The sequence below is a fragment of the Schistocerca cancellata genome, chromosome 2, assembly GCF_023864275.1.
Source record: "Schistocerca cancellata isolate TAMUIC-IGC-003103 chromosome 2, iqSchCanc2.1, whole genome shotgun sequence".
Lineage (NCBI taxonomy): Eukaryota > Metazoa > Arthropoda > Insecta > Orthoptera > Acrididae > Schistocerca > Schistocerca cancellata.
The window spans coordinates 330,267,960-330,290,572 of NC_064627.1; the positions used below are offsets into that span (position 1 = coordinate 330,267,960).

The window sequence follows — 22,613 nt, forward strand, 5'->3', positions numbered from 1 at the left end:
ATGCATCTGTTGGTGCAAGGCTTTCAGAATCTGTGATGGCTCCCAAGACTTTATATTTTTATGTGCTGGTGCACTTGCCTTTTTGGGTGAAGAAAGGAAAATCCACAAAACACCATGAATACAACAATGAACTCCACAGATCACAAGATCAAATAGGCATTTTTAAACAAATATGGCGGCACGATGCCAAGGATGGTACTGCACATGTGCAACTTCTGTGACATGTCAAGTATTTCATGAAAAATCTATAGACATCATGTAAATACAACTCTTATAAGTGGGCAGTTCTGCATACATGTTGGGTGAACTTTTGTATTAGAGGACGAATCGCGACGTCAGATTGACATGGTGCTCATACAAGTTGTGATACATGTATTCCAGTGTAAATGTCCCTTACAAGCAACATGTTGAGTTCTATGTAGGAGGTGGTCTTGGATCCTGTTGCAAAATCTAGTCTGATACTGTGTAACCTCTTTTTTTTTTTGCATGCCCTTCTAGCCTGCCAGAGAGATGGGAGAAATGTATAAATAGCAATGGAGATTATTTTGAATAAAATATTGTTTATCAGTTTCAAACAACAGATGTGTAATCATTGCACCCCAATTCCGGTTTCAAACTTCTACACCTGGTACTGTACAGTATTTAGTAACTGACACAGACATTGAGATCAAGTTTCATTTCCCACATGAATTTAACAGGAACAGTTTAGACAGTTTCAATATCTAATAATTTCTAAATTTAGAAGAAGGGCAGGAAAGAAACAGACAGACACTTATGCACAGATTTTATGTCAAGTGTACAAATAAATACATCTTATGTACAATAAAAACATAACTTTTAAAAATCTATGAATACATTGGAAATGTACATCTTTACAGTAATTTTCAATATTCCTCAGAAACAAGAAAATTTCAGTTCAACAATTCACAGGCACATTTTGGAAAAACTATATATACAAATTATTCTCAAATTTATAAGTCAAAATAATTTTGATTTCATAACTATTCTGGTGTTAGTTACATAGTTAACACACATTACTTATATGACGATAAAATTGCACAAATGTTTCAGTCTTTTAAATGTACTAACACACATTATGTTGGGTAATTAGCCAGATATTTACATCCACAAAAAATAACTAGAGTGACATACGAAACATTGTAAAAGCCACTGTTTGTTCCTACCTTCCTTCCTTGCAAATGATAAATTGTAAATGTTTTACCAACAAAAAACATGCAATTTGTTTAACATATCTTACAGTTAACATCTGAAAAGCTTTTCTCTTAAAAGGAAGGATTGGTTTAATCTCATTCTGTATAAACGGGGAACAGTAAGTACCTATCCTGTATGTCAGAGCTTATGAGCACAGTGCAGAAGATATCAAAATATATTTCCATGTGCTAAAATGTCAACAGAATGTGTCTTCACTATTTTGGGAACATGGCTAAATTACTGTGTGCAGCTTGGTATTTCTGCTATCCTTCAATAGTTTTTGTTAAGCATTCTGAATTGGAACCTTTTTTTTTTTTCTTTCTTCGATAATCCAGTGTAATAGAATTATCTCTCATCTCGCTTGGTATGCAGCAGTATTGGGGTGTTAATATTAAATTGTTTGAAAATTAACTTCAATACAATTAAATACTAGTTGTTCCCTGCAGAAGTCTTTGCATATATAGTAAAGGTACATGAAAATTAGTCACTTTCTTTCTTATACCAATGAGTTGGTGGCTGTCCTAAGCTGTTCGAGACTGATGGCTGGGTTCTTGGACTTCGAGATGTCATTTGGAATTCAGGTGGCAGGTCATAGCAGCGACAAACACAACATGACGGAAATTTAAACCAATCGGAGAATATTCCACGACACTCATTGTTGGGGTCATATGCCAACAGTCTGTGAAGACGATACTGTTGTTCACAGCGACACCCTTCACGACAGTACATTTGTTTCAGCTCATACCTGACAGCAAAATTTAAAAAAGAAGCTTTTATAAAGATAATATGAATTACACAAAACTATTATTTTTAGTTTATAGTACATCATTACATGGCTTTGTGTCAGAGGGTAAATATCAAGTGACAAATGGAAAGGTTCTGCCAGTATTGAGTGATTTGAAGTATACATTAAATTAAGAGTCCCCCCTTATAACGCTCTAGATGAACTGGTCCACAAAACACTGGAAGACAATAGCAACAATCCTCACTGGAACAATGTATAATAAAACACTGTGATACTCAAAGTGATCTTGGAATTATGCATTATTTTTATCATTTTGTCTTTGTGTACTGGAATTTAAAACAGTGCTGAAAGAAGGAAGTGTCCTATTCATTGTGAAAGCGGTTACTTTGAATAAATCTTCTGTTTCCACCTTTGTACCTCCTTTTTCTCTCTCAAATACTTACACTGATACGCCAAAACATCATGACCATTTCCCATCATGATGTTGGATGCTGCCGGGTAGCACTGCTTGCACATGATGTGGTAGCGAAAGTATGTAAGCGGAGCAGACATGGGCAGGGGATCACCCTAGCATAGATATGGGCTGCAAGTGGGTAAGCACCTTGACATAAATTGACAAAGGGTAGCTTATCATTATGCAGAGCTTGTCAACATGTATCTCGAAAACAGTGAAGCTGGTCGAATGTTCACATGGTACTGTCATGAGCATCTACAGCAAGGAGTAGAAGGACAGTGAAACTACCACCAGGTGCTAAATGGTTTGATGTCCATGACTCTTCGTAGAATGTGGGGTCCAGTTGCTTTTCTGCTCTGTAAAATAGGACAAATGGTGATCTGTTGCATCTCTGCTGAAAGAGCACAGTGCTGGTGCACGCAATAGTGTTTCACAGCACACCATTCATCATACATTGTTGAACATGGAGCTCCACAGCAACCACCCTTGTGTGTTCACATCTTGACCCAATGACATTGTCAATTATGATTTCAGTGTGCATGGGACCATCAGGATTTGATCGTTGATCAATGGAAATGTGTCTGCTCTTTGGGTGAACCACAGCTTCTTAATGTAGATACTATGGGACCAATCTGGGTCAGTATCAGGCACCATGACCACATTATTTACATGAATTTCATGACCTGTGCATAGACATCTAATGCCACAAACCTAACAACAAACTATCAGATCTCTGATTTGTAGAATCAGTGAAGTATTTTGTTCCAAAGAACAAGCTATTAAGCAGGTGGTCATAATGTTTTGGCTCATCAGTGTACATGAATACATTAATATTGTTTTAAAGAAAACAGTTACTTACATCTGTAACACAACAGGTGTTGCAATACACTACCCCAAGTTGTTTAATATTTACATAAAATTGGGCATTTGTCAAAGAAAAGATGTCAATACATTTCATTATTTTTATAAGCATGTTTCCAATGATTATTATTACTTGTACGTAACAGGAACCATCAGTCTTTGACTTTAGATAATCAGATAATTTGTAAGAAGTCAAAAGTAATATTTTAATTTTCTTTTGAATTTGAAGGAACTGAGAGTTTCTTGCCTTGTCTAGTGAACTTGTTTGCAACAGAATACAGAAAAACTTAAATTCTCGGCCCCCTCTTTCCCCTTTTGCTTTGAACTGTACAGGAGTCAAGCATCTAGGATACTTGTGTTTATGTCTTATATAACGACTAGCGAACCCAGCAATGCTTCACAGTTGCTAAATATGTATGGGAATTGCATATACATAAACTCATTGTTCGCCCCTCTCTTTGTCCAGCTACTTTTCCTTCCCAACTCTCTCTCCCCTTATTCCTTACTCTCTGACACTGAGCGTTGTTTATTGTAATTACAAACAAAACCTTTATTGGAATTTGAAGTCTCTTAAAATGAATGGATCAGTCAGCTGGGATCAAGTGCATGAGAGAGATCTCTCCAGCTGCTGTATCTGTGAGGATAGTAGCTCCAATGACTATTTCACATAGTTCTACTCTTTGAATGGGTAGAATTACCAAGTGTCAGATGATTCAAATTCCATAGATGTATTCTAGTCATAAGCCAATAAGTCCTGTCCTGCCCCATTTATTATAAAACTGATGGCAAGGAAGAAAACAAATCAACATTTTGTTTTGTGTACAATTTTTGTTTGAATATTTATATGAAGAGTATAATATGGGAGAAGCAATTTGTGTAAGTTTACATGCCCCCATATTGCAGCTAAAACTGACTGTGAGGAAAAACTGAAACCACAACATTTTCTTCCTTGTAGCTGACTAAGAGAAAACCTGGGTGTTGTTGCTTAAAATACATAGCCCTTGTCCTTCCCAATGGTACTGGAGTGTTGTGTAAAGATTTGAAGTAAATAATTCAAGAACTTTTTAAGATTTTTGTCTTGCAATGTTGCACTTTTTGTACATACTTATTATACCATACATAGATGTATTCTACAACTATCCGAACATTAGAGTATCATGAAAAAATTTGAAGGAGACTGATAAAAACTAGTTTTTGGTAACAACATTGAACACTGAATTGTCTTTTACATACCATATATATTAGAACAATATACAGGATCAAACAATGGAAAATCCAAGATGGAATGTGGCAATGTATACACAGCCCATTTCCATCCAAAATTCTATTAGAATGTGTGTCAAAATCTGAAGTAAATCAGTCACAAACTTTTTGGTGAAACGTTAAACAATTACTTGTCTCTATACAGAGTGTTGCAAAAAGGTATGGCCAAACTTTCAGGAAACATTCCTCACACACAAATAAAGAAAAGATGTTATGTGGACATGTGTCCGGAAACGCTTAATTTCCATGTTAGACCTCATTTTAGTTTCGTCCACCTACACTCAGTGGAGCACGTTATCATGATTTCATACGGGATACTCTACCTGTGTTGCTAGAACATGTGCCTTTACAAGTACGGCACAACATGTGGTTCATGCACAATGGAGCTCCTGCACATTTCAGTCGAAGTGTTCGTACGCTTCTCAACAACAAATTCGGTGACCAATGGATTGGTAAAGGCAACCAATTTCATGGCCTCCACGATCTCCTGAACTCAACCCTCTTGACTTTCATTTATGGGGGCATTTGAAATCTCTTGTCTACACAAACCCGGTACCAAATGTAGAGAATCTTCGTGCTCATATTGTGGACGGCTGTGATACAATACGCCATTCTCCAGGGCTGCATCAGCACATCAGGGATTCTATGATACGGAGGGTGGATGTATGTATCCTCACTAACGGAGGACATTTTGAACATTTCCCGTAACAAAGTGTTTGAAGTCAAGTTGGTACGTCCTGTTGCTGTGTGTTTCCATTCCATGATTAATGTGATTGGAAGAGAAGTAATAAAATGAGCTCTAACATGGAAAGTAAGCGTTTCCGGACACATGTCCACATAACAATTTTCTTTGTGTGTGAGGAATGTTTCCTGAAAGTTTGGCCGTACCTTTTTGTAACACCCTGTATAATAGTACAGATTGCTTATATCATATATCACTGGAAACCAATTTTACTGTTAGTTGTAAAAAGTAAGGAGTCACTGTACCGAGACAGGAATCCAAAATTTACAGGTGCTTTTTATGCAGCATTCTTTTTGCTCACTTCTGCTGACTACCTATATTCTTCAGCTGCATTGTTTCATAAGACAAGGAGTTAAAGTAAAGCTTTTATTCACTGGAGAGCAATTTTTAAATAAATGGTCATGCTTTGACAACTTCCCTACAAATTCCAGAACAGCAGTTTATCTTTATTTCTGGAGTGTGTCTCATCCAGTAACTAGGTCTCTGAAGCCATATATACTGATTAACTGAAACATTATGATCACCTCTTTTTAGAATGCAATGCAGCAGTGATTCAAAAAGTCCTCAATAATCCAGAGGTCATTCAATTCCCAGAAATTGCAGGACAGTCATTTGTGGGTGCAATGCTGGCAACCTGTAGTACCCCAGATGTGTTTCAATAGGTTCAGATCAGGCAGATTTGGCAGGTAAGACACCAGCGCGAGTTCATTATCATATTATCATGTTCTTCAATCCAGTGTAGCATGGCTCTAGCCAAGTAACAGACACTTATCGTACAAGAAAATGCCATCACTCTTGGAGAAGACATCAGGAAAAAGGGGATAAATATGGTCTGCACAGTGTTTATACAGTCCATAACTGTCATGGTGCCTTCAATTACTTCCCCACATCCCATGAAAGCCCAGGCGAATGTTAACTCTCAGCATAATATTGCCCCCCTTCTCACTGGCCTACAACCTTGGCACGATGCATGTTTCATACAGCAGTTTTCCTGGGTTGCGGCGTATTTGGACATGACAGTCAACATGAAGAACTTGATTCATCTGGCCAGATGACATAGTTCCATTGATCCACAGTCCAAAGTCTATTGTCCCATGCCAATTGCAATTTCGACAAAATTTTTGTGTAAACATAGGAACACATAGGGGTCATCTGCCATGGACCCTCATGTTCAACAACATGCACTGAACAGTGTAATCAGATACATCAGCATTGCTCTGTCATCATATTTCCTCCTATCCTGCCTGCTAGGCTCCAGCCTCTACATTCTCCGATGAGGCACAGACATCCACCACCTCATTGCCTACCTGTGGCTTCACTATTCTTCACTGTTTTCCATAGTGCTCACTACCAGTAGCACCGAACAGCCAACCAGCTTCTCAGTTACCAAAATGATTGTTCACAGGCATCAGCCAATAACAGTCTCCACTACATTGCATACGTCAGTGGATTTCCCCTTTTGCAGCCTGTATTGTAACTAGAATCATTTCCCATTCATCTATGATCCATGTTTATACTTTCCTTCCTACATCATCTTCCCACAATGCCACCACACAGCATACAGTCTCCCCTTTGGCAGTGGACACAATATTTTGGCTCATCAGAGCAGGATTTAACACCTTTGTCATATTTACTTTGCCTGCAGTTCAGTACAGTACAATAATACAATAAAAAAATTTGAAATCAAAATGATGAAATATTTTGTGAAATGATTTGTCTAAAAATAAGAAATAAAACAAGCTATAGAAACGTTAGATGCACCTTTGAATGGTGGTCAAAATCACATACAGCATAGTAGACTGCACATTTTACATAATCCAACAGACAAATATCCTCTAGTACACTCTCAATTCAAAGATTCTACGCTAAACATTGGACTTTAAATTCTCAATAGGACCGCATTTCATTCTTCACGCCACAAGTGGCCCATCGGGACCATCAGATCGCCGTGTCTTCCTCAGTTGAGGATGCGGATAGCACGGGTTTGTGGTCAGCACACTGCTCTCCCGGTCGTTACAATGGCTTTCTTTGAATGGAGCCGCTACTATTCAGCCGAGTAGCTCCTCAATTGGCATCACGAGGCTGAGTGCACCCCGAAAAATGGCAACAGCACGTGGCGGCCAGGATGGTCACCCATCCAAGTGCCGGCCATGCCCGACAGTGCTTAACTTCGGTGATCTGATGGGAACTGGTGTATCCACTGTGGCAAGGCCGTTGCCCAATAGGACCTCATTTGCTGCACATTATTTTGAGCATCATTTAAAGGTGCATAAAATGTTTCTCTAATCTGTGTTATTTATCACTTTTAGACAAATCTTTTCGCAAATCATTTGACCTTTCAGTTAGCACAGAAATAATAATAATAATAATAATAATAATAATAATAATAATAATAATACATCATCATCATCATCATCATCATCATCAAAAATTTGACTGCCAATGTAACCATCAATGTTCACCAATTTTCCCATACTTCCACACTACTGATTAACCCTTTCTCAGCTTCTGCACATGTTAGCTCTTATTAGTTTTTCTGGGAAATGCAAAATTCTAATAGTTGTGCAAAAATTTCCAGGACAGGGCGTTCTAAGAATGATTACAAGCATTGCTACAAACTCCAGGATAGTACACAGAGTTTCATAGAAATTATTCATTAAATCCTTTAAGGTTTCATATAGGTCATGGCACAGTGAATAAAAAATGGTTGTCGGATATCATTAAGTATAATTATATGCTTTATCATAAGCAAATGTTCAGATTGAGCTGAAATTAATCTTGTGATACTCAAATAAATGGATAACAGCAACAAAAACGAAATGAGTTGGAACCAATAAATCATATCGTTCCTCTTAATTCAGCAATCCATTTATATATAACTTCTTTTATGTAATTTATTATCAGTTTGTCCATGTTGGATGATGATAAACCGTGTAAACAGTTATGAAGTTATTGGACTGTATCACTTTTATAATTACAGCATGTCATTTTTCTCGTGATATCATTGGATACCATTTTTTTTTTAATTTTTAATCCATTTAACTTCTACTGTTATTATCATCTGATGTTGCTTCTCTACAGCATAAAATAATCAATCTATTTTACTTGCACTGTATATATGGAAGCATTGTATCTCATCTCCTATTAAAAAAATATCTATGTCTCTCATGATATGTATTAACATTTGGCAGTTTCAGATACACTTGATAATGCATAATATAAATGCCGAAACAACTTGTGTGAACTTAATGAAATTCTAAAAAAGCAACTGGAGGAGCTTTTCATTGACTTATTATTATGGACAAAAACAATCACTATTGTGTCGTTATGGAAACATACAGAGAGAGTAATTATAAAAGAAGAAAGTTGATAAACATTCAAAAGTAATGGATAAAATGTAATCAAAAACCCTTTCATTTTCTCAGAGATACTCACGTGCATTTTTCCCAGTGAACATATTGCTCAAATGGATACAAATTCAATAAAGCAAGAACTTCCCCACGGGTGTTGTTAGCCCAAAAAGGTGCTACAACTTCTTCTTTCACAGGACAAGCATTCCTGTAATGCAAAAGAGAGCATGTTATGACTTATTACACAATGAACTGCCTTAGGGAGTTCAAACAGTACATATTTTAAATAAGTGTCATGAATTTAAGACTGAAACTGCCTACAGGAAATTTTTCCCATATTAAAATTTCAGCCCCTTTCCCTCATCATATTGTTACACGAGGTGGATGATGGTTTGTGACTTAATATTTATTACCTTAGTTCATTTTGGAATTTTACACTGTCAAATACGTAGTTTTTGAGAAAAAATTATAAACCCGCTGCTATAATTTTTTGTTCCACTGAATAAACTAAACACTGCCAATTATTACACACTGTTGGTAGCCTTCCTTGCATCTTCTGCTGGAATGCAGGTGTGAAACTACATGCAACATCTTTGACAGCTTCCTCAGTAATATGACTGTCAGTACAGAGGTAGAATCTCCTGACGGAACAAAGTGGGAGGTACTTTAAATGTATTCTCCGTTGTAAATATGGACAACCATCAGCTGTGTAATGGAATGAGGACAACGAAAATTTTTATCGGACCAGGACTCGAACCTGGATTTCCTGCTTATTGCAAGCAATCACCTTACCATTTGGCTATCCAGCATGACTCGCAGCAGCCAGATCCAAACTTCCAAATGTCGTCAACCATGTCCAAAGGAACATTGCATCGTAATTCAGAATGCCATAGGCACTGCAATATCTTATTTATCCGCCAACACTGGGCGAGCAACTTTCAAGTAAAATTTCTCCCCTGCACAGGAATATACATAATGGATATACGAGTACAGGTTGCAGACATATGATTGATGACATTTGGAAGTATGGGTCTGGCCACGAGTTATGCTCTGAGAACCAAATGGTAAGATGACCGCTCACGACAAGTGGGAAATCTGGGTTCGTGTCTGCTCCAGCAAAAAATTTTCATTGTCATTCCATTACATAGCTGATTGTTGTCCACATTCACAATTGTGGATACATTTAATGTATTTCATAACAGCTGTAGTCACCATGATAACTTTTCCTTCACACATGCACACACATCCAAAGGAACATTGCATCGTAATTCAGAATAACTCAGGCACTGCAAAAGTGGAGTGTAGTTCCTACCAAAATTAGAAGTCTTGGGAGGCACTGACAGCAACATGTTCTTTGGGAGAATTCTGGTTTTATCATGATTCTTTTGCTCAAGTGCTTGGTATTTGTTTATTGATGAACTTATTCTCAAATACATTCAAAATCGTGATTCTTGAAGTTTCATTATGTACTGAATGTTCTATGATGTTTCATGATTGCAGCTGGAGCATTTTGACTTCTGGCTACAATATTTCTTCTGGCAACTGTCCAGCCATCTTCAGTAGAGTGACTGCCGCTGGGGACTGCTACTGCATAATAGTGAGAGAAGCCTTTTTATCTTCCATGAGGGTGGGATTTGTCTTAACTAGGCCGAATCCTAAGGAAACATCAAGTTAAAGTAATCTTACAGGCACCAGCAAAGATTAGTGCCCTTATCGGTTCAGTGAAGTATGATCTGGGTCTGCAAGGGCCGAGACTTACAAAATTTCTAGCCAGTGTGGCAAACCATCTTTAGGTCAGACGATACACACAGTACATGAAAGGTGTGTTGGACATGAGTGCCACACTCGCCTTCCACAGTCCAGTAAGTCAGTCATAGCTGATCATTGTATTACCACTGGACATTCTATGGACTACCCTGCCACAAAAATCTTGGCTCCAACAAGATCCTTTTGGGATTCAGTAATCAAAGAATGTGCAGAAATATGTCTACCTCAAAACCTTATAAATTATGATGGCAGCTTTAAATTGGACAAGGCTTGGGACCTGGTTCTCTCTTTAATTTCTTCTGAGAGAAAGCATTTTATTCTAAAGAGACATCTCACATTTGTTTTTAGCGACAAGTACACATTCCAACAGAAGGCAGACATGCGGTTTCACCTTTATGCACGTGCTTGCGTGCCACAGATGGAACAGTCTTTGCAGAGGGCATTGATTTCGACAGAGGACACTCCGGTGACAGCCACCAATGCACACGAGTTTCCGGGCCAGTTTTTGCTACAAAGCTGATGCCATGAACTGGCAGTCTGCAGTGGTGGACACTCACTTGATGGTTGAATGGTTGCCAGTCATAATACTGCGGAAAGAAGTCAGCATGATCCAGCTGCAATCCTGAAACCTCATAGAACATTTAAAATTGCACTTAAAACAGAGGCATGTAGTGTGTTGGGAGGTGAAGAATGGTCATTACTGTTATAAGAGTTTGATGCATTTCATACAACTCTGTATATTATGGATGCCACTGAATTCAAAGGAACAGAAATGGGGAATACAATTTTACTAATCTGCAATATCACATAATCGCTTTAGAGTAATCATGAGGTTCCTCAGGTTTGATTCGAGTTCAGTGAGGTTGGAGTGACTAAAAGGTGACAAGTTTGCTCTTATTGCAGATGCAAGGGAGGGATTCACAGAAAACTTTCAAAGCACATACATTTCTAGCCTACATATTTGTGTCAGTGAGCAGTTGCTCCTCTCCCAGTGTATATGTCACTTCACAGCTCCAAAACCTGACAAGTATGAGCAGAAGTACACGATAATTGTCAATAAAGACTCTAAATCTTAGTGAAATTGTAGTGAAGAAATTTTTGAGTCCATACTCAACTAAAGGAAGTAATGTGTGTGCCACCTTTTTCCACTTCACTTTTTCCAGCAAAACGTCTGGAAACCAACAAACCAGCTTGCTTGGTACAATAAACAAAATTATAATGGACGTTCCAGAGTGCATGAATAACACTCCTGAGTATCTGTACAAGACTGTGGCCTTCAAAAACGATGATATGATCATAACAGTGTATCAAGAAAAAGCCATGAAATAACATAATTCCTATGAATATACATGATGCGAGTTAGTTTCAGTCACTGCAGGATTTCCTAGAACTAAAACCAATGTAATGTTTACTTCTTTATCATGTAGATAAGGAAAATATCATGAACCTGCTGAGTCTACTACCCCACACCATTTTAAATTTTGTACAAAGATACCATATTTCAAACAGTAAAAACCCTCAGCCAAGTCATAAAATATTTGCGATTGTGAAGGTATGCAGTAAAATGCACTCATTTTTTGAACTTTTTCCAGTGAATATACATAAGCAGTTTTGTGACACATGAAATTCACATGCCTGGCAGTAGTTTTGAACGATAAACACCTATTCCAAACACACATTCTTTCTGAAAATGCCATAAACGTTATACCACTAAAGTATAGCACTTTGTAGGGCACAACCATGAACAACAAGTGTTTACTCAGCTGTCTGACTACTATTAATCTTTCCTTGCCCGCCACCTCACTCCATCGTTTCCCTCTTCCAACCTGCTATTAGAAAATAGCCTATGACAGAACACAAAAACCTTTGCATACCACAGTTTCTCAGTTTGGTGCAGGGACAAATTTCCAGGCACAGAGTTTCATTATTCAGGATAAGGCACGAAAAGCTTAAGTTAAAAAGAAATAAAAAAAACTGATGTAATATGTTGAAAAACTATACTCAAGGGATTTATACATCCCTGTAAACCTCTCTGGTGCTGAAAGCCCCACATTTACCTACAACGACCGAAATAGTTATACAAGTATCATACCAGAAGCTTTCACCTATGGTATCTATATGGAAAAACTACTACATTAGAAACATCTGAATGTTTATACAGGGTTATTACAAATGATTGAAGCGATTTCACAGCTCTACAATAACTTTATTATTTGAGATATTTTCACAATGCTTTGCACACACATACAAAAACTCAAAAAGTTTTTTTAGGCATTCACAAATGTTCGATATGTGCCCCTTTAGTGATTCGGCAGACATCAAGCTGATAATCAAGTTCCTCCCACACTCGGCGCAGCATGTCCCCATCAATGAGTTCGAAAGCATTGTTGATGCGAGCTCGCAGTTCTAGCACGTTTCTTGGTAGAGGAGGTTTAAACACTGAATCTTTCACATAACCCCACAGAAAGAAATCGCATGGGGTTAAGTCGGGAGAGCGTGGAGGCCATGACATGAATTGCTTATCAGGATCTCCACCATGACCGATCCATTGGTTTTCCAATCTCCTGTTTAAGAAATGCCGAAGATGATGACGAAAGTGCGGTGGAGCACCATCCTGTTGAAAGATGAAGTCGGCGCTGTCGGTCTCCAGTTCTGGCATGAGCCAATTTTCCGCGGGCTACGCGTGAAACTTTGCCGCACGCGCTCAACCGTTTCTTCGCTCACTGCAGGCCGACCCGTTGATTTCCCCTTACAGAGGCATCCAGAAGCTTTAAACTGCGCATACCATCGCTGAATGGAGTTAGCAATTGGTGGATCTTTGTTGAACTTCGTCCTGAAGTGTCGTTGCACTGTTATGACTGACTGATGTGAGCGCATTTCAAGCACGACATACGCTTTCTCGGCTCCTGTCGCCATTTTGTCTCACTGCGCTCTGACAGCAGAAACCTGAAGTGCGGCTTCAGCCGAACAAAACTTTACGAGTTTTTCTACGTATCTGTAGTGTGTCGTGACCATGTCAATGAATGGAGCTACAGTGAATTTATGAAATCGCTTCAATCATTTGTAATAGCCCTGTATGTGCACTGTGATGTTCCAGACATGCATGGTTAGTTGCTTGTTTGTGGTGAACATATAAAAAATCATACATTCTGCTGAGTTAAGGCCTATAATAAAGTATTTTCAGAGTTTTCAATTATTTGAAAACTGAGGTGCTGAGTTAAGTGTTACTGTGCAGCCACAAAAGATGAAGAGATGTCAGAGCCTTCAAAAACCTAAACAGCCAACAATATAATGATGTCCTCTGTGAGTTGAAGATACATACGCTGTGGATTTATAGTTAAAAGCCAGAGACATAAATAGTCGAAGCAGTGGGTGACAACAGTGCACCAAAGAAGGTAAAAGAAACAGTTGCATCAGCACAAAGTATCACAGCTGCAATTATGTGGATTCCTGATGTATGTCCTCTGTAAGGATGGAACTCTAATTGGGGAGTGTATTACATTTAATTACTCAACACACTGAAACATGCAGTTCATGTGGTGAAGAAGAAAGTTGTTTTCCATCACAATAAACTTTTCCAAGTTCTGGATTGTAGAGAAACTGCACAACTTTCACTTCAACACTCTTGTTCACCTACCATATTCACTGGATTTGGTTTCCAGCAAATAAATTTGCTCATATACCTGAAGAAAATGATAAGGTTGAAAGCTAGCAGATACTTTTTTATTTATTTATTTATTTATTTATTTTTTTTTTTTTTTTTTTTTTTGCACTGTGGGACAAATCTTGTTTTACTAAGGATATGAAACAGTTGAGAAGTCTTTGAACTTACTGTATTTACTTAAAAAGATATATATATATATCTCAAATTGCATCAGGTGTTTTGCATGTAACTCACAATGACAGTGTTTTCATCACTCGACTCAACAGCAAGGAATGGAATGATGACACACCACACAGTAGGAATAAAAATAAACTCAATCAAATGAAATGAAAAATATGGTATCCTTGGGTTTCATAACAGAGATAGTCATTAAGTATAAAATACTTCTTGCTACAAGTGAACAAAAGATTGTGAGGAACCACCATTGAAAATTAACAGATTGAGGTTCATGTCAGATATAAGGAGTTGTGAAACTTGCAGCAAGTGTGTATACCACAAGTATGTACAATATTTTACAGTGTGTAGAAATTCTACTGCTTTAAGGAGCAAAATACTTTTTTCCTTCGTACATAAATTCCACAACAAAAACTCTGGAAGTGAATATCAGTAACTCTATTGATATACTTCCTTTCCAAAAACAGATTCAGAATTAAATTAGAAGAAGTAGCCCTACTTCAATAGTGAAGTAACATTTTCTTCAATGTATGGCAATAATAAAATTAAAACTTTATTATACAGTAGAGTTTTTATATCTCAGTACTGTGATTTTCAGACAAATTACTTACACTCCTCGAAGTCTGTGTGCTGGCAGTGGCTGTTCCTTATGCTTTGCTTGTGCATCTTGAAAAAGCATAGTTTCTGAAACGTCCTCCTTCAGTAGCTGTGCTGTTGTACTGGTTGTCCCTTCAGTAGTAGTTATGTGAGTATTTGTAACAATAACTGTGTCAGTTGTAATGTCAATCTGATCAGTAATAAGATCTGGCACAAGGCTTGATCCCATAAAGCTGTCTTCTGTAGAGTCTCCAATGAAACTTGTACTGTTATCTTGAGCAGTAGTTGTCAGCAGTGTGCTGGCAGGTGTTACAGTTGTATGCTGGGTGGTATTATACTTTGAGGAAAAATTGGTAGTGGTTAGTGGAGATGGCTTCAGATTCTGTGTCGTGTTCTGTGTAGTGCTCTTAGTGTTTGTAGTTGTTCCTTGAGGAGATTCAGTTGAGGTAGATGAAGAGGGAGCTTCTTGCTTCTGTTCCTTTGTAGTGGCACTTGTCACAGGAGCCTTATTTCTGAATGATGTTCTTCGCGATTCTCCAAGCTTCCATTCATTGTCGTGCATGTAATTCACATCATTGGACACAATTTCAGCTCTGAGAACGGAAATGTGTCTTTCTTCACCATACATTCTTCGCATCAGGCCATGGTTCTCCTGGACAAATCGACGAACTGCATGCCTAGAAGATTCCAAACAGGATTACTATATTTAAAAGCAAACTTCATTAAAACAACAAAAAAAAAACATGCAATATTTGAACTGTCTCAGTGAAGAACATTAACATTACAGAATTTTAATATTTAGAGTAATTGTCTTTGATGCAACAAAGTCTTATTCTATGATGAACTGTATGGTAATGCATGTGTGAAAGATATTTGAGTATCATATAACATTAAAATTTCTTTTTAAGGCCCTGGATGTTTATATGCATTTTAAGTTGTTGTAATAAAATCAATTTAATTTATGCCACTGTACACCTATGGGCAGTTAAATTAGGAACAGCTGACACTATCCCTATTGGCTTGCAACATGGAATTGTTTCTCATATTTCGCATAAAAATCATGTTGTCAGACCTATTAGTGGCTGCAAGTGTAACAAATGCAAACATGATGATCAGACAATTTCCCACAAAAAACTGATTGCAGAATTAGAGTCTGATCAGATACACGAGAATTGGTGGCTGGACACATGCTATGATACCTCGTATATCTGATACTTGAAGCCGTTGGTGGACTGAACTGTTTCTTTCCCCACTTGAGTAACAACATGTTATTACACTGTTCCCAAATTGTTTCAGAGAAGTTAGATTGACACACTGTAAACATGAGATTGTTTGCATGTTACTTGAGCTCAGTTCTATTGACTGAATCTGGTGTGGTGTTCAGATAGAAGTACACTCTTGAAACTGGCATCAACCAATCTCAAAGAGTTTGGTCTAACTGCCGAGATTTTTAGGACTAACATGACACCCTAGGTCTTTTTCCTTGTGGATTTCAGCATCAACATCAAGATAAGAAGTACATAATGCATCATACATATTGACACCATGCATCTCATGAAATTAAATGATCATATGGTGTTTTTGGCTGGGAGACCCTATCTGGGGTTGTTCAGCCACCTGGTGCAAGTATTTCCATTTGACACATTGTTGGTGAAATGAACATCTTTGCGATGAATGTGAGATGAGATGAAATGATAAACATTATACTAGCAACCAATTCCCAACCAAAGAGAACCTTTGAACCAGTTGGGAATCCAAACCAGACTCTGTGATCTAGATACAGTAACACTAACCTCTACACTATGAGCTGCCAATGTGCATCTCATAAATTATGGTTATATTATCAAAATTCTTCAGGGAATTTAAGAGCGTGGCCTTGGTAACTCTTACGTGTACTTAAAATGTATTAAATTGAAATAATTTATTTTCTGAATTATCATGGTTTAACATCTCTTTGGCTTGACTACTTACAAGTGCACTCACCAGGGGTAGGCACTTCCAGGGACTGTGCACCATGATTGCTTCTGAAAGTCACATGGTGGTTCATGAGATTTAGATGTCCTGTATGGTTTTGCACATGACGAATAGCCATCATATGCATGTAAAATGTGAATGCAACTTAGAATAATCTGTAAAAGACAATTACATTGTTATGAAAAATGTGGGTGTGTATACACACAACTATGAACAAGAAAATGGGCACTATTGTGACATGCTTGAAGCAATGTTACAGTGATTAGTTTCTAAGATGTTCACCTATTTTTGTCTCTGTTGCTTACTGTTTGTAAGATGCTAACAGCTTTCTAATTTATGGAAGGGCCCAATAATTGGAAGAGGTAATATATATTCTCAGGTTTTAATGTATCAACCAACCTTGTTTAAGAGAGAGACACAGATTTAGAGCCTTTTTAATGTGTCTTCTTATGAAATTTTTCCTAACCCAGACAATAGAACCTATCAAGTATTGTACGTCTAATAATCCCTATATTCATGGAATATCAAACACTAACTTACTTTCTCTCTTCATGCTGGATAATATCAAAACAAAAAATAGTGTTAATCATGAATATAAAATTTTCTACTGTTAGGGTCGGGGAGTGATATTTTCCCAGTATGACGACTTGCTTTTGGGATCAGTGAGCTCATTGAAACATGAATCATCTGTATATTAACAATTAATAGCATGACAAGGTGACTTAAGAGGTGTCTTCACATAGTCATTGCAAACTGCCAAACTTTGAAAACTAATGGAATTTAGAGTTTGTTGTATCTTAAACATTGAGGTCATTAGAGAGCACAAGCTTGGGTTTGAAAAAGGATGAGTCAGGAAATTATATTTTATTACCTCCTTGAAAGAAGCATTCGGTCATTCACTCAAAGTGATTTAGGGAAACTGCTGAAAACTTAAATTAAAAGTAGCTGGGCCAGGATCAGAACCACCATCTTCTCAAATAAGAGTTTACACATAGCTCTCAGAAATACCTCGAGTAAACTCATCTGGAAAGGAGAAATGGAGAAGTAGCAATCCTTGAAGAAGATCAAGCAAAAGTGTAAACAAAGCATAAGAGAGGGAACTGTTACATCTGTGTGTGTTTCAGCATAAGAACAACACAAATGTATGAAGGATAACTGAACTTTTCTAGCTACATTGCTATCTACGTAACCAATATATTAAACTTTTGCTCCATTCATCACATATTAGGACATTATTTGTTGACAAAATCACAGTAATAAATCATATTGTAGCTAAATCTAAGGACAATGTAGGTTCTTAGATAAAAAGCTATCATTAATTATCCATAAAGAAACGCTATCATTAACTATCCCTAAAGTACGGGAACGGTACACATATTATTATTGGTCATGCTAATAAAACCAGTTTGAAGAGGTATTAACAACATAAATTGCAGGCTTAATACCTGTAAAATTTTAGTTGAATGAATGGCAGTAAGACTTTCATTTAAAATTTTATGGACTGTAGTGCAGTAATAAGCACACAATTCCAAATTCTTTTGTTTTCTTGTTATGTGCCTTTATGTTTATGTGGCCTTTAATTCACAAACCTGTTGCACATTTATCTACATTTCAAACTAAAATATATACTAATGCTTAAACTCAAGGCCAGTAAATTGACATAGTAGGGGCAAGGAAATAATTAAGTGTCTATTAGCATTTTGATGCATGTGTTTGCACTAACAACTAAAATTAATCTAGGTTTAATTAATCTCGTTTGGAACCAGCTGTCTCCACGCATATCAGAAACATATGCAAATAAATACTCTCTTTCAAATTCTAAAGCTGGCAGGGGTAAAATACAGAGAGCGAAAGGCTATTTACAATTTGTACAGAAACCAGATGGCAGTTATAAGAGTCAAGGGACATGAAAGGGAAGCAGTGGTTGGGAAGGGAGTAAGACAGGGTTGCAGCCTCTCCCCGATGTTATTCAATCTGTATATTGAGCAAGCAGTAAAGGAAACAAAAGAAAAATTCGGAGTAGGTATTAAAATCCATGGAGAAGAAACAAAAACTTTGAGGTTCGCTGATGACATTGTAATTCTGTCAGAGACAGCAAAGGACTTGGAAGAGCAGTTGAACGGAATGGATGGTGTCTTGAAGGGAGGATATAAGATGAACATCAACAAAAGCAAAACGAGGATAATGGAATGTAGTCGAATTAAGTCGGGTGATGTTGAGGGTATTAGATTAGGAAATGAGACACTTAAAGTAGTAAAGGAGTTTTGCTATTTGGGGAGCAAAATAACTGATGATGGTCGAAGTAGAGAGGATATAAAATGTAGACTGGCAATGGCAAGGAAAGCGTTTCTGAAGAAGAGAAATTTGTTAACATCAAGTATAGATTTAAGTGCCAGGAAGTCATTTCTGAAAGTATTTGTATGGAGTGTAGCCATGTATGGAAGTGAAACCTGGACGGTAAATAGTTTGGACAAGAAGAGAATAGAAGCTTTCGAAATGTAGTGCTACAGAAGAATGCTGAAGATTAGATGGGTAGATCACATAACTAATGAGGAGGTATTGAATAGGATTGGGGAGAAGAGAAGTTTGTGGCACAACCTGACTAGAAGAAGGGATCGGTTGATAGGACATGTTCTGAGGCATCAAGGGATCACCAATTTAGTATTGGAGGGCAGTGTGGAGGGTAAAAATCGTAGGGGGAGACCAAGAGATGAATTCACTAAGCAGATTCAGAAGGATGTAGGTTGCAGTAGGTACTGGGAGATGAAGAAGCTTGCACAGGATAGAGTAGCATGGAGAGCTGCATCAAACCAGTCTCAGGACTGAAGACCACAACAACAACAACATGCAAATAAACTTTGAACTAAAAGAATGTCACAGCTGAAACGGAGCAGCTCTAATCTCCATTTCAGCGGATAGGCTAACTGATATTTATTGATAGAAAATAGACATCTGTAATATAACCAGTCTTAATTTGAGGAAAAAATTGATAACTTACATTCAGAGGACAGTACTGTATGGTAGTGAATCATGGATGGGGAAAATAGGAAAAGAAGAGAATCTACCAGTGGATGTTTGTACTGTGGTGCTGTAGAAGGATGTTGAAAATTAGATAGATTGATAATATAAGAAATGAGGTGGTTCCCTGCAGAGCCTGTGACGAAAGGAACATGTAAAGCAGGAAGGGCAGGCTGACACAGCAGATATTAAGACATTGGAGAATAACTTCCATGGCAGTAAAGAGAGTTTATAGGAAAAAAATTGTAAGGGAAGTCAGAGATTGCACACATACAACCAAAGGCACCCATATGAGAGTTTGTAGGGGAGGTGGGGGGGGGGGGGGGGCTAGATCTAGACGTATGAAATGTTTTTAATATTTTGGAAGACAAGTGAAAAAGTTCCAGTTCAGAACCTATTAAAAACCTGAATAATACTGATTTTTAAGACATTTACTTGAAATAAAAACACCTGACTACACTATTTTTTTCTTTCCCTGAAGATAGGGTGGGAATGCAGCCCCACCTAGCCCTCATGTAAATCAAGATTTTTGCTCACCATAGATCATTTTACTATGATATTGGCTTTGTCATGCAGGATGTACTAGTACATATAGAATAATAAAAAACAAGTGTCAGTACATTATAGGATACTTTTCGAGCATGGCAGTGTACCAAATTACACCAGGATGGCTTCTAAAAGTTAATGCAAAAAGCTATACTATAATCTAATATAATATACTATTGTATTGTTTATTGTATATACTATGTAATTACACATGATTAACCACAGCACATAATATGTTTAATTACTGACAACTTTTAAATGCTAATATCCTGCTCAGGCATCTCAAAGATTTCTTTAATATCATAGAATGGATGATCTGACAGCCAGCTGCAGCACTTAATTTTTTTAAAAAATTACATCCATAGACTGAACATGAATTGGCAGTTTATTGAACATTTTGAGTGGGTTAACTTTGTGGAAATTTCCTGTTCTTGCTAATCTGTGGCGTGGTATGTCTAAGTTACCCTTAGCCCTGGTGTTGTGCTCATGTATTTCCCCTCTGGCATTAAATTTTGAAATTATGTTCTTAATATAGATTACAGACACACAGGTGTATACATTTATAATTGTGAGTATTCTGAGTCTTGAAAAAAGGAACGGCGCCAATACATCCAATAAATAATTGAAGACTTCGGCTCTAAGTGCCATTCTGGGATGAAGGGGTTGGCAGAAGAAATGAACATGTGTCCTTCATAAAACCAATCAGAAGACTGACGACTTCAGAATGAAGCATAGTTGTAAAATGCACACTGATAACAGAAACATTATGACTTCACATACTCAAGTCCATACAGTATCAGCACTGTCACAGAACTTTCACTCGTGCATAATTGCGTAGTAAAGAGTAAATGCCATTATTTCAACGTAAAACGTAGGTATATCTCTCTGCGCAAACTTAGTTGACACTCGACGCAGTGGCATAGGCGAGCGGCTGTAAAGGCATTTCCCACTTATGGTCGCTCCCAACAGCCACCGTGCCGAGTGTCAAGTTAGTTTACGCGGAAAGTATTGTTTGTCGGTATTTTATAAGTAAAATTTTCTACAAGGCCATATGTTTAGAAAATAATGCAAACAGCAGCGTGTCACTATATTATCACGAGAGAGTGTTTCATATTCACACCATACGGCCAGCAACATATCATTGGATATAAGAGAGGTAGACCTCTGGGAGAAATGTTGACAAGAGTGAAGGGAGAAACGCAGTTAGTGTGGAAAGTAGGTTTGTGTTATATATCGGCGAAGACCTCGCGTGGAAGGCAGTCTCGACGGGCGGCTTCATTAGAGACCGGTAGAAAGGCAGACGCGAGCGCTGCTTCCCAGGTAGCCGCGCGACGGCGATTGGCGCAAACCTTTTTACCTGCTGCAGACGGCACTCATCAAATTATTTGCGTGTCTGAGTGTTACCAGTAGTCATGGGAATATGTTCAGTCAGAGATGTTTATTGCTCGACGACCTAAATGAGGGTCAGCAAGGAAGTAAAGTTGTGATTTTCCACAGAATCTTTACACATATAAATTCAATCGACGTCATTCAGTGTACGTACACATATAAAACTGAAGGATATGGTAAGATACAAACATCAATAGGCCATTATGACTGAGCTGCGTACACACTGTCGTCGGCACCTTGTTTATACAGTAATAGTGTTTCTTATTATAGGTCTTTGTGTATGCTTCAGAGTACATATCTCGTTCCGTAGTGTTCCCGCATCGTTTGCTGCGCTATGTTCGTTGATTGGAGACTAAACAGAGCGGTTACCCGTCCCTCAAAAAATGGCTCTAAGGACTATGGGACTTAACATCCGAGGTCATAAGTCCCCTAGACTTAGCATTACTTATAGCTAACTAACCTAAGGACATCACACACATCCATGCCCGAGGCAGGATTCGAACCTGCGGCCTTAGCAGCAGCACGGTTCGGGACAAACGCCTAGAACCGCTCGGTCACAGCTGCCAGCACCCGTCCCTCGTTCACTGGTTAGTTCATCTGGAGTTACTGTCATCGGCCAGAAATCTGATCGAATTGTGATAGCACGAAGAAGTTGTAAATCGAGGCACTGAGGCCAGAGATACGAAATAACTGCGTGAGAGATAAAAGCATAAGAGTCTGATCTCCCTGCTGTCAAGAGAGGCTACTTTATATCTAGTGACGAGGTTAATACATTGACGTTTGGTGCTACACTATTACTTCTCGAAGGTTAGGAAAAGAAAGGCTCGGAAGTCGCTGGTGGACTAAACCTAGTACAG

General features: G+C 37.9%; 1 protein-coding gene and 1 pseudogene across 4 annotated transcripts in view; both read right to left on the reverse strand.

The window, feature by feature from the left end:
* Positions 1-876: 876 nt before the first annotated feature.
* The window catches only part of LOC126145446 (protein spaetzle 4), a 67,847-nt gene continuing 46,110 nt past the window's right edge, over positions 877-22,613 (reverse strand). For 2 of the 4 annotated variants that reach the window (XM_049915559.1, XM_049915558.1), the window contains exons 2-5: positions 16,813-16,958; positions 14,844-15,506; positions 8,713-8,835; positions 877-1,957 (exon numbers count right to left, since the gene is read on the reverse strand). In XM_049915559.1, coding sequence (XP_049771516.1) covers positions 1,693-1,957; positions 8,713-8,835; positions 14,844-15,506; positions 16,813-16,958 — 1,197 coding nt within the window. In that variant the 3' untranslated portion in view covers positions 877-1,692. Of the gene's footprint in view, positions 1,958-8,712; positions 8,836-14,843; positions 15,507-16,800; positions 16,959-19,801; positions 19,878-22,613 lie in introns of those variants that run through there. The other 2 variants (XM_049915561.1, XM_049915560.1) reach the window with 2 other exon arrangements.
* On the reverse strand, positions 7,379-7,496 carry LOC126164186 (5S ribosomal RNA; annotated as a pseudogene).